Source organism: Astatotilapia calliptera, chromosome 14 (genome assembly GCF_900246225.1).
Source record: "Astatotilapia calliptera chromosome 14, fAstCal1.2, whole genome shotgun sequence".
In the NCBI taxonomy this organism is placed as follows: Eukaryota; Metazoa; Chordata; class Actinopteri; order Cichliformes; family Cichlidae; genus Astatotilapia; species Astatotilapia calliptera.
In genome coordinates, this window is record NC_039315.1 from 27,757,238 (window position 1) to 27,769,269 (window position 12,032).

General features: G+C 40.4%; 3 protein-coding genes across 3 annotated transcripts; 1 reads left to right on the top strand and 2 right to left on the bottom strand.

Moving 5' to 3' along the window:
- The first annotated feature begins 2,362 nt into the window (after window positions 1–2,362).
- Window positions 2,363–4,675, top strand: anapc15 (anaphase promoting complex subunit 15). Its single transcript, XM_026193542.1, has 5 exons — window positions 2,363–2,492; window positions 2,720–2,841; window positions 3,397–3,456; window positions 3,561–3,701; window positions 3,876–4,675. Exons 2-5 carry the CDS (start codon window positions 2,722–2,724, stop codon window positions 3,921–3,923), a joined length of 369 nt encoding a protein of 122 aa, XP_026049327.1. The 5' UTR covers window positions 2,363–2,492; window positions 2,720–2,721; the 3' UTR covers window positions 3,924–4,675.
- A 51-nt stretch (window positions 4,676–4,726) lies between these two features.
- On the bottom strand, window positions 4,727–8,132 carry tomt (transmembrane O-methyltransferase). Its single transcript, XM_026193541.1, has 5 exons — window positions 7,945–8,132; window positions 6,320–6,589; window positions 6,019–6,215; window positions 5,730–5,852; window positions 4,727–5,575 (listed from the first exon to the last, which is right to left on the bottom strand). The coding sequence occupies exons 2-5, from the start codon at window positions 6,579–6,581 to the stop codon at window positions 5,378–5,380; spliced, it is 780 nt and encodes a 259-aa protein (XP_026049326.1). The 5' UTR covers window positions 6,582–6,589; window positions 7,945–8,132; the 3' UTR covers window positions 4,727–5,377.
- A 57-nt stretch (window positions 8,133–8,189) lies between these two features.
- sfrp2l (secreted frizzled-related protein 2 like) lies at window positions 8,190–12,032 on the bottom strand. Its single transcript, XM_026192623.1, has 3 exons — window positions 11,365–12,032; window positions 9,550–9,630; window positions 8,190–9,378 (listed from the first exon to the last, which is right to left on the bottom strand). Exons 1-3 carry the CDS (start codon window positions 11,876–11,878, stop codon window positions 8,963–8,965), a joined length of 1,011 nt encoding a protein of 336 aa, XP_026048408.1. The 5' UTR covers window positions 11,879–12,032; the 3' UTR covers window positions 8,190–8,962.

Below are 12,032 nucleotides of genomic sequence, written 5' to 3' on the forward strand. Positions count from 1 at the left end.
TGTGTGTGTGTGTGTGTGTGTGTGTGTGTGTGTGTGTGTGTGTGTGTGTGTGTGTGTTTAAGATGTGACAAATTCAAAGACACCCCCACCTCCAATGATACGGGTATCCAGGTCTGGGTCCCCTGGTCCCTTCAGAGTGGTGGGTCACTTTGAATGACTATAATTACCATGTTCTCAGTTATCTCCATTATCCTATGATGAAATACTTCTGGCCTGATTGGACTAGTATTCTTCAGGTGATTATGCCTGCGTCTGCAAGGTACAAGAGGTCACTAAACTACTCTCATAATTATGAAAATGAAGTCAGTTATATTTTATGGCTTTCACAATCACATGCACTCAGTCAACATCTATGGGAGATTTTGGACCACCATGTAAGACATTCCTCTCCACTGCCATCATAAACACCAAGGGCGGGACTATCTCATAGAAGAGTGATATTGCATCTGGTCAGATAACTGTAGAACCAGTGCCAGGCTATCTATAAGCTACTTTAACACTCTTGATGTCGGATTTTTCTTTAATTTGTTACCAGTCAGCAGTTCCTGTGAGCATGTGATTTTCCAGTTTTATAACATCTGGCCATGAAGAATATCAGTCTTATCTCAAGGTTTAACCTGCTCACCACCACCCTCTCTTACACACACACACACACACACACACACACACACACACACACACACACACACACACACACACACACACACACACACACACACACACACACACACAAGCTGTTGTGACAGGGCAGCGTGACCTGGGATGACAATAAGAAGATCAAAAGGATGGTAAGTAAGTACTTTTAGTGCTCTCACCATGACAAAGAAAAAAGAAACTTTACATACACCCTCAAGAGGGTAATTTCTTTGCATGTGCATGAATGTGCTTATACTTGAGGTTAACGCTCTGAACCTACTGATAAGAATGTTCAACTTCAGCAGCATTTACAGAAACCAGCCGTGAACTACGACAAAAATCCTGTTATCTCAGCAGCTTCCTATAGTTTGAAAGAGTGTTTGTGTTATGGGTTGCTTAAAGCTGATATACACTAATCACATAATACACAATACTACTGCTACTACTACTACTAATAATAATATATGGCAGATGCTACTCTTCCAGACAGATACAGTACTGTGCAAAAGTCTTTACTCACCTCTCATTTTACTCACTACTTTTTTTCAGTCACTTTGTTACCAGCAACATGCCACAAAAATGCATTATTTATTCCCATTTATTCAGTCGAATCTATTTGACTGGGACAAAGTAATATTTTTGCACAAGGAAGATAATTCATCTTTGAGCTATTCGCTGAAAACGTGGCATATCTCAGCTTGGTGTGCAAAAAGTCTGAGACAGGACTTGAGAGATGGTTCAATTGATCCATCTACTGTTCATCAAAGTTTCATCAGAAATGGTCTTAGTGGAAGGGTGGCTGTCGAGAAACCATTCTTAAAGAAAAGCAACAGGGAGAAAAGACAAATTGCACAAGCACCGGACTGAAAACCAGTGGAAACAGGTCTGATGGAGTGATGAATTCAAATTTGAAATTTTTAGTTTAAATCACCATTTGTACACAAGAGGTCAGGAGAGGTAAAACAGTGAGTGTCTGAAACTATCTGTAAAGCATGGTGGAGGCTATGCAAAAGGGAGCCAACATGCTGAGAGGAACTTTGAATGTCTTTCAAGAAGCCTGGTGAACTATTCCTGAAGTCTACTTAAAGAAAGGACAAGAGCACTTGACTAAAAAAGTTCAGGCTGAAGTGCACTAAGTGGTGCAGAGGTATACGCCATGATGGATTACAGCTTGTTCAGTGACCTTCTCTCCACCGCAGCTTCAAATGTGTCCAGTTTGCAGGCATTCAAAGAGCAAATCTTTCTAATCTGTTCTTTTCTAATCTAGTTTGCTGGTGTCACCAACAGTTACTATTGGAGGGCACTGGGTGTGACCAGTTCCTGAGTGACTGAAAGTCTCCATCATTTTACTGTATAGGCTGAGGGATCTCTTTATCCTCTTTTTATATGCAGCTTCTGTGTTGGTCTTCCAGTTTAACCTGTTGTTGATGATGATGATGACATCCCAGTTCTTCTTCAGCTTGTCAACACCATGTCATAAAATTAAATTAAATAAAGACAAATAACATGTTTTATTGCATATACCGATCATTAAAATAAAAACATGGTAAATGGCCTGTATTTGTATAGCGCTTTTCTAGTCCCTAAGGACCCCAAAGCACTTTACACAACCTGTCATCCACCCATTCACACACATTAATATCGCTGTGACACATTTTAGTTAAAGCTCATTAGTGTTTCTACTTTATTTAGAACCTCTCGTGCCACAGACGTGGCTCATGCTCCGAAAAGGGAACCTTTATGGAGAGCCGCTGGAGAAAGGAGGACTCTTTATGGGTGAACACCAGCAGTTTCCGGTAAAATTTGTTTTGAATTTTTGTCGAGCCACTGACAGGGACTCAGACTGTGGATTTCGGGTAAGGTTAAGCACGAAGTTATTTTATTGTTTGATTATATCACATCATTTTCAATCCACAATATCAGGGGAGTGTTAGATTTTAGAGTCTGTGAGTCTTAAACTGGAGGACTTTTAAATCGACCGTTAATGACGTATTAGCTGTTCCTCTGTCGTTTGTTGTCTTAACGCAAACTCCGGCTTCAGTTTTCTTTCTGTTTTATGGGATTCATTTCTGTTGTGTGACAGAAATGTCCACGCTGTTTCCGTCGTTGCTGCCCCGGATAACGGAGTCTCTGTGGTTTAATCTGGACCGACCGTGTGTGGATGAGACCGAGCTGCACCAGCAAGAGCAGCAGCACCAGACCTGGGTAAAGGCTCCCCAGAGCAATTATAGACTTGTATTTTCCATCTTTATGCTATTTTTTTGCTTCCATTTCACTTACGATGAGTTTATATACTCTGCGCGTGTTAGTTTATAATTTATTAGTTTGAGTATTTGCGAAAGGCTAAAAGTCATATAGAAGTCCTGTAGTCTGCTATAATTACTGGTGGCTCTATTATTTTTCCTTTATCAGAATCAAAATAATAAATAAACTTATAAATACATCTTAATCCCAGGAGGAAATCGTTCTAACTTGAGCTATAAATGTGAAAAACAGAAAGTGTAAACACTATATATAAAAAAAAGAGTAAAACTAAGGCACTCAAAGTGCAATGTTTAGTCAAAATTAAATGTTACAAAGTTACAGTACGGTGTGAAAGATTGTTCAGTACTTAGCATAACTTGGACAGTATTGTCCTTTCTGAAACCTCAGATCAGTCAAGCTCCACAGCTGCAACATCTCTGGCCATGCATGATCAGTCTATTGATCGTATTATGAGACTTCATACACTTTAATATGTGCAAACTGTCTCTACCGTAGCTGCAGAGCATTGCTGAGAAAGACAACAATCTGATGCCCATTGGAAAACCAATTTTTGAGGTAACGGAAAAAGATTTTTAAACACAAAATAGACACAGTGTGAAACAGACTGGTTACATACTTTGTTCCCCTCCATTCATGCTGTCTGCATTTACTGGGTGCAGGCAGGCTACGAAGAGGAGGAAGAAGAAGATGACGAAGATGAAGAAGACAGCGAGGAAGACTCAGAAGATGAAGAGGACATGCAGGACATGGATGAGATGAACGACTACAACGAGTCACCTGATGATGGCGAGATAAATGAGGTGCTTTTCTTTATGATTTGAATAATTTTTTTTCCAGGCGACAGTATCACAAACCCTACGGTCATGAGGTTTTTTTAATGTTAAGACTTGGTAAAAATACATGTATCTAAATTTAATTCAGTTTCTTTCCATTACCAAAACTGCCTCTAATCTAGCTCGGTTTCTTTCTGTCAGGTGGATATGGAAGGACCAGACCAAGACCAAGACCAGTGGATGATTTAAGACAATACTGGTTTTCATCAGGCTGGCCCTGGGTTTCCACTCCATGCTTAAAATACAACTGCTGCTCTTCAGTCTCTGACATGTTTTTATGTGTGAAATTAGTGAAAGAACAATGCTGAAGAATCACCATAAGATACTTTGAGAAATCAGTGCATTTTTTCTAACTTCAATTTAATTACAATTGACAGTGTGTGACTGTGGAAAATACTTTAAACCAATCAAAGTGGCTCCAATTGTGTGGTGCTCTTAAGTAGTGTTGTTTTTGTATCAAGTCGGGAAAACCTTCACGCAGTGGTAGCAGCAGGCCCACTGATCCGTTATGTAAACCTTGAACTTTTGCTATCTACAGTTATGCAGAGCAGCGTCTGCAACCAGCAGACTAAGCATGACCATAACGTCAAGTCAGCAAAATAACTTATTGACCTATGCAAGAGTCATCCAGTTGCTTCACCATATAGTCCTGTTCTGTTTCCCAGCAGTGTTTTGTATGTTACAGAAATACCTTCAGCAGAGCATTCATAAAACCCCAGGACATGTATTCTGATCAGACACTTTTTATATTTTGAACTATGTCAGAAGCAAAAGCTGCTAACAAATATTTAAATATGAGACACAGAGTTCTGTCATGGTTATGTTGTAGAATATTTAACCATGGCATTCCCTACTTCTGCTGAAGTTGTAAATTATTTTAACTGAACCATGTTTCTGTTTTTGTGTATTTGAATTTATTAATAAAATCTAACAAGATGTGACGCGTCACTTGTAGTTCAATAAAAAGTTTGGTGAATTTTGGTGGTGGGATGGCCAAGGTTTATATAATTAGACTTTAACTGCAGGGAAGATTTTAAGAATTAATGCTTGCAGTTCAGCTGAAGGAAGACAGGTGATTAATATTAACATGTACTTTAATAAAAATTTTATTTTAATTTAGGTTTAATTTGCATTTAGATTAAATTTTGTGAGTCTCAAATTTGGGAGTAAGAAAAAAGAAGCCTTAAAAAATTGTTTATTTGAGTCTTTTAAAAAAAAGAAAAGACATGAGATGCTGAGAAGTCACAACAAAGTCCCAGTAGAATAAAAGGTGATTGGAGCATATGAGATACCTAAACTGGGGATTGTTTATATTTCTCTATATAGAAAGTGTCAGCCTTTTGTTTTAAGATTTAATTTAGCTTTGTTTTGTTTTTGTGGGTAAATGTTGCAGTAAATTATCTCTTGTGAAATCGGTGGGGCACTTGGTCAAACGGGATCTGCAGTAAACCTTGAAGCTCCTCCTTTACCCAGTATGCACTAGTGAGTTATTTTGCAAGGTATTTCTTCACAGGTTGAGCTGTATTGTTACACAGACTAGAAATTGAAACGATACCCCTTTAGATGAAGTAAGAATTTGGACATTTCTGTTTCTGAAGTGTGTGTTTGAGTAACAATATGAAATCCTGCCATGATGTCATGATCTACTTGATTCCCTGGTACACCAGCTCAGCCATCCCATCCCTGATGCCCTTGCTATACTCTAGCATGGCCCGGTGGATCTTCCATTCATACAGGCCACTCTTGCGAATATATCTAAGGAACTTTGGAGCACCAGGAAACAGCACGTTGTCTGCCAGGATAATAGATCCTTTTCCCAGTAGACCAGAGCCCTCGAGCATCTGTAACACACAGGGACAGCGAGTGAGGCAGCTGGGTGGGTAACAGTAGGAAAGCGCAAACCTTTAAGTCAAATATATAATATAATATAATATAATATAATATAATATAATATAATATATACAAATATCCTGTCTAGTAATTTATTCTCATTACTTGCAGGTCAGGGAGGTAACATTTCTTCCAGTGGTCCATGAAGACAAAATCCAGTCTTTCTAAATTGTAGTCAGAGCGCAGCTGAGGGATCACTTCATCAGATGGATTGACAATCAGCTCCACCTGAGGAAAGCACAGCATGATTATCAAAAGTATGAAACTCTCATTGTTTAGTAAAATTAGAGTAATAAAGCCCCAAATGTATCTGGTCTTTCAGACGGCCTGCTGCACATGAAGTGTACTGAACAAAGAACATTTTTTAAATTGTTTAGATGCTTCTCTAACTCACCGTGTCATCATCAAACCCTGCCAGGCGGATGACTTTCTCAGCGATAGCGGCATTTCTCTGGTCCATCTCGATGCTGTAGAGCCTGGCGCCCAGAGGCAGAGAACGGGCAATCCGCACAGTGCTGTATCCACAGTGGGCACCCAGCTCCAGCACTGTCAGAGGGCTGTGCTCCATTAGCAGCCGGTCCAGGATCTTTCCTAAAAATCAAGGAAACCATACACGCAAATACACACCTAAAGGTGCTTTTTACTTTTTAAAACAAACAAACAAAGATTACGTTTGCTGTGTTCAAACTCTGTACCTTTTTTAGGTCCAATGTTGCTGATGAACTCCACCTTGCTGCACCAGACATCAAAGGTGTCCAGGATACTGTCAGGGTCTCCGGGGGTGGCATGAGTGAGGACGTACTGAAAGGCACGCTCCTCTCGGCTCAGACCAGTAACGCAGTCCTTCCATATCCTGATGAGGACTGCCCGATAGAACAGCACAAAGAAGTAACGGTACCTGATAATCAGCGTCAGCAGGAGTGGAAGGAAGGCCAGAGCAATAGCAGGAGACACCATCCTAGCATCTACAGACAGAAACACACATGCACAGGTCGGTTATTTGTCAGATATATTTTAACAAAGTGAGCCCTGTATTATTTATCACAAGAAGTATAAGTAAACACTGACTACAAGGGTTTTTGAAAGATGTTTTGATTGACTGGCTCTGGAAAACCTAAAAGAGGAGACCTTTGGGAACAAATAGTCTACACACACACACACACACACACACACACACACACACACACACACACACACACACACACACACACACACACGTTTACAGCATGTCATTAAATTATGTCTGCTCTCTCCCATAGTTTGTGTCTTGTCTCTGTGTGCTCCTCTTTTCTCTCTCTTCTTTAACCTCACCCACCACTCGGTCGCGGCTGATGGCTGCGCCTGCTTGAGTCAAATTCTGCTGGAAGTATCTATCTTCGGCCTGGTGTTTGCCATAGGGGATCATTAAATTGGTGTTTTTGTGAACTGGCAAGTCCTTTAATACCTGAAGTATACTTGTTGCTCTCTTTCTGATTCCCACAGAATTTATGCACCTGCAACACCTTATAAAAGCACTGAATCATTTTGATTTCATGGTCAACAGCATAAACAGAGAAAATATTACTACTCAACTTCAATTTAACATTGATCGGTGTCTTAGACAACACTGGGCGTGCGTTCCTTTAAAATTTAGAAATTCCATGATTGGCACAAGGGAATTTATATTATTGCATTTTTTCTTAGCTCAGGTTCATTGAGGAAGGCACTTGTCTTTTTTAAATAAACATCAACTGATGTTCTCATAAAAATAAAGAATCATAATTCAGGGGCAGTGGTATCACTCTCCAAACTACAAAACCACTTACTTATTCTGTTTATGCACTATGTGCTTAAACTATGATGTACTGGCACGTAAAACAACAACAGAAGGTAATACTGCACTGGATTAAGAAAAATTTCCCAAAGTGTGTCTCTGTTGTACATTTTTCAGTAACGTAGTCTGGTTTAGCTTTTAAATATGACCTAAGCTGTAAGTAAGGACAACAAGGACGCAGAAAAGCCACAATTTTCATTTAATCATTATTTCTTTACAGCAAAGAAATAAATGTACATACACAGGAAACTGTTAATAATTAAAACACTGTGATCTTTATTTGTAATCACAAAATATTTCTGAGCTGAATGAACTTCTAATACTCATGTATGCAAAATGACATCTGCACAGAAACAGGTGTAGCCGCCATAGTCTCGTGCTAAATGTGAAAGAAAGTACTGTGCCGCTCTAGATGTTTCTACTGCCCCACATAAGTGTAGACTTCACCGACTTTCTGCATCACACTGAACAGAATCCATGTTACTCGGAAAGAAAAGACAAACTTACCTGTTTAATAAAAAGCAGAGTAGACTTTGAAAGGTGGCACTTGAGCTGAGGCAGGTGCAGAAACACAGAGAGAAGAGCGTGTGTGTTTAAGAGAAGCTCAGAGACACAAGGCTGTGAATAATTTATGTATCACGTGCATGACAGTATATATATATCCTATAAATATTCCCATTTAACAGAAAAAAACTACAACTGTTTAACATCAGGTTTTGCCATTTTTCATGTGACATGAAGAAACCAGTATATTTAAAAAAAATAAAATACAAATAAAATGAGCAACAGGAGAAACAAGGGCAGTGTGAAACTGACATTTGATATCTCAAGTTAACGTCAACAGGTGTGCGTCTCTGTGCGGAGTCCAATTTCTTTCTTTACTAAGTCATGATGGAAGGATCAAGAAAAACCTTATTGATGTATCAAGTAAAATACAAGATAAAAAAAATAAATTGAAGTAAACAGATAAATATATTGCTTGTGTGTGCATGGACATGTCACCACAGAGAGGGGAGATCGGTCTCCACCACAGCGATCATTACAAAAAGATCTCTTAATTCAGTGAATAATTTGATAATGGAGACAAAATGTAACTCATTTATGTACAAAAAATATATATATAAAAATAAAATGCAATGTTCCTGCCGGTATGATTTTGGGTGGTTCAGCAGTGTACACAAACACCAGCTCTCTTATCTTTGTTGATGAGGTGATGATCATTTGTAAAGTCTCTGGCTTCTCATTTTGGTAAAAATAATGCTCCGTTTTAATGGAGGAAACTCAGTGACAATAATAATGCAAGGATACATTTTGTAACAAATCAAGATGATGCTGTGGTTTAATAAAAAAATGTTACTATTTTTTTAACGTAGCTATCTGAAACTGTCTGAACTATCAGCTGTTCACCAGTTAGCAGCTGGCTCCTTTGCTGGACTTTGTGTACATTACTGCAAAGCGCTGGTATTCACGCAGCACAATGAAAGCATCATCTGCAGGGCAGGAACAGATGTGGATGACTCGCTGTTTAAAGCTCTGCACACGGCTGCTTGAGGAGAGCTCGGATGAACTTCTTCAGCTCTTTGTCCCCTCTGCTCCACCTCACCAGTCGAGTCAGCACCAGTCTTCCCTCTTCAGCCTGAGCAAGGGAAAGGTACCATCCACCTTTCCCCACCTTTTTTCCTCTTTTTGTCAGTTTCTTATCCATCTGCACCTCCTCTTGACTTTTCTCCTCATTCTCATCACTCTCTGCAGAGTCTAAACCAGGACAGTTACACGTGCCGCCTTCTTGGAGCCACAAAGCGCTGTGGGCCATGGCGCCTCCGACTCCTTCTGCTTTCTCAGCCCCTCCCCCCGCCCATCTCAGGATGCGACTGCGGGCCGTAGGCACCAGCTGAAGGTCACCCCCCACTGTCATCATGCTGCCCAGACGCATCTTAAATGCTACGACAGAGACACGGAGAACACTATTCAACAGGTGTCACTTCATGCATGTTGTAAATCACCCAGTCTCTGTGACTAGATAAGCTGTCCTGTTTTTGCAAGAGAAATTGCATGCTACAAAAGAAAAGGATGCATTTGGAGCCCACGTTATCTATAACACTTTGTTCTCACCATATGGACTGTGGCAGAAGTTTTCCTGGATGTCAATCTCTCCTTCTGCAGCCAGACTGCAGGCTTCACAAATAACACTCCCTGGGGGGATGGAAAACGACAATGGTTAAATGATTGCAGCAGTCTGCAGTGGGGATATAAAAATAATCACCTTGGTGGAACTTTTCTCTTTTGTTTTCTTTCGTCCATTAAACCCCAGCATCAAAGCAGGCCAAACACCTTAAGGCTTCAGTAAGAACCTTAAGTAAAAGTGGATTAAATACAACTTTACAGTCTAAAGTGTCTTGAGGTGGCTGTTGTAGTGATTTGTTGCTATATAAATAAACCTGAGTTGAAACTGAATTGAATTTTTTAAATGGATGCTGTGAAAGAGGCGTGATTTCAGTACTGTAAAAATTACATTCAGGGATGAATAAAGAGTAATACTAAAACTTAAGTAAAAGTGCCAGTATATTAATGTTTTTAAAAAAATCTGTTCTAAGTAAACGTGCTGCATTTAAAGACAAAAATAAAGAAGTAATATGAGAAAAATGTAATAAAGCAGAAAAATGGCTTCAGGAAATGTAAACTACATTTATAAAAATGAAGTAAAACTACAGCACTCCAAGTGCAATGTTATTAATTAAAATGAAATATCCCAAAGTTAAAACAATGCCATGTACAGTACAGAGAGTATATTATAAGTGAAGTGTAATTAGTACAGTTTACATATGACTGGAGTATTATTGATGCAGCAAAGTGGAAGCACAACCTTTCAAAATGGGTGACATCACAATACAATCATGTAGTTTTCTTAAAAATTACTATTGTTATTATTATTATTGGACAATTGTACTTGTCGGAGGCTTCAACAGTTACTCCATTAAAGTTAAATGTGTCAATTAAATTTCAGTTCAATTACATTTATATAGGAGCAAATCAGAAAAATAGTGCTTCGTAGTGCTTTATATTGTAAGGTAAAGACCCTACAATAACAGAGAGAAAACCCCAAAGATCAGACAGCGTCCTCTGAGCAAGTATTTGATGAGAGTGGGAAGAAAAAACCCCCAGAATAAAACACCTTTTAACAGGAGGAGACCTCTGGCACAACCAGGCTCAGGGAGGGGCCCTGACTGGTTGGGGGTGAGGAGAGGAAGACAGGACAAAAGAGAAGAGAGCCAGAGATTAATCATAACTAATGATTAAATGCAGAGAGGTGTAAACTATGTGTAAAAGCATAGTGAGTTAAAGTCCCCCAGCAGTCTGGGTCTATTGCAGTCTGACTAATGGAGGATTCAGGGTCGCCTGATCCAGACCTAAGTATAAGCTTTATCAAAAAGGAAATTTTCAAGCCTAATCTTAAAAGTAGAAAAGATGTCTGTCTTCTGAATCCAAACTGGGCGATTGTTCCACAGAGAGGGGCCTGAAAGCTGAAAGGCTCTGCCTCCCATTCTGTCCTACGAACCATGAGTACGCATGCAGTCTGAGAGAAAAGTGCCCTACTGGGTTGATACGCTACTAAGAGGATTATGATTATGGGACAAACACTTGCATTTTAAAGACTTATTAAAATCTTACATGAAACACTAGAAGAGCTTGTGAACATTTACAATGAAAAAGAAAACATGAGAAAGTTCAGTTCAGTGTTTATGAGAAGCTTTTCTGGAGTGAGTGAGCAACATTTCCTTAATGAATGCAGTGGAAATAAAGGAAAAGGATAAACTATAAGAAAAACACAGTCTAGCAAACCGCATCCTCAGAGCTGTACTTGAGTACTTGAGAACTTCCCAAAACAAAAGTGTTTTGGTGGAGAATGACACAACTTTGTGCACTGACCTTTGGGCACCTCCTCGTGCTTCGCCTCCTCTGTTTCCCGCCCATCCTGCCCCTCGGATACGGGGATGCAGAGTTCGGTTTCGTGTGGGAACCGGGTGCAGTTAAACATATAAGGCCAGGGGAAGCCGAACGCGCTCATCACTGGCACGCAGCCATCCCGTACGGCCTCGCACAGGTTCCTGCAGGGGCTGACCGGCCCGCTGACCTCCGGCAGACACACCGGAGCGAAGAGCGAGCATAGAAACTTCTTGGTGTCCCGGTGGCAGTGCTTGGAGATGAGTGGCAGCCAGGCTGCAGACTGCTGCTGGACCTCCCTCAGTGAATCATGGCCGAGCATGTTTGGAATCCACATGCTCCTGTAACCGATCCCGTGGCACAGAGACATAGTGCTTGGAATGGGTTTGCACACGGAGCGAAAAGTGGGCTTGAACCAAAGCGACGGTTCCGGAGGCGCGCTGTCAGAAGCGTGAGAAACTCCAAAGAGCGCAATGAAAGAGAGCAGAAAAACAGGCATCGTTTTGTCTACAGTCTAAAGCGCTTCTGCTCTTCTGTCTGGACTTGACCGGCATGTAGGTGTAAACAGAGAGGTGTGGAGGAAACAGGGGGTTAATGAGAGGCCAGGCGCCTCCCAGTCACAATCCCACCCCATCAAACCGCTGCTGTCTGCC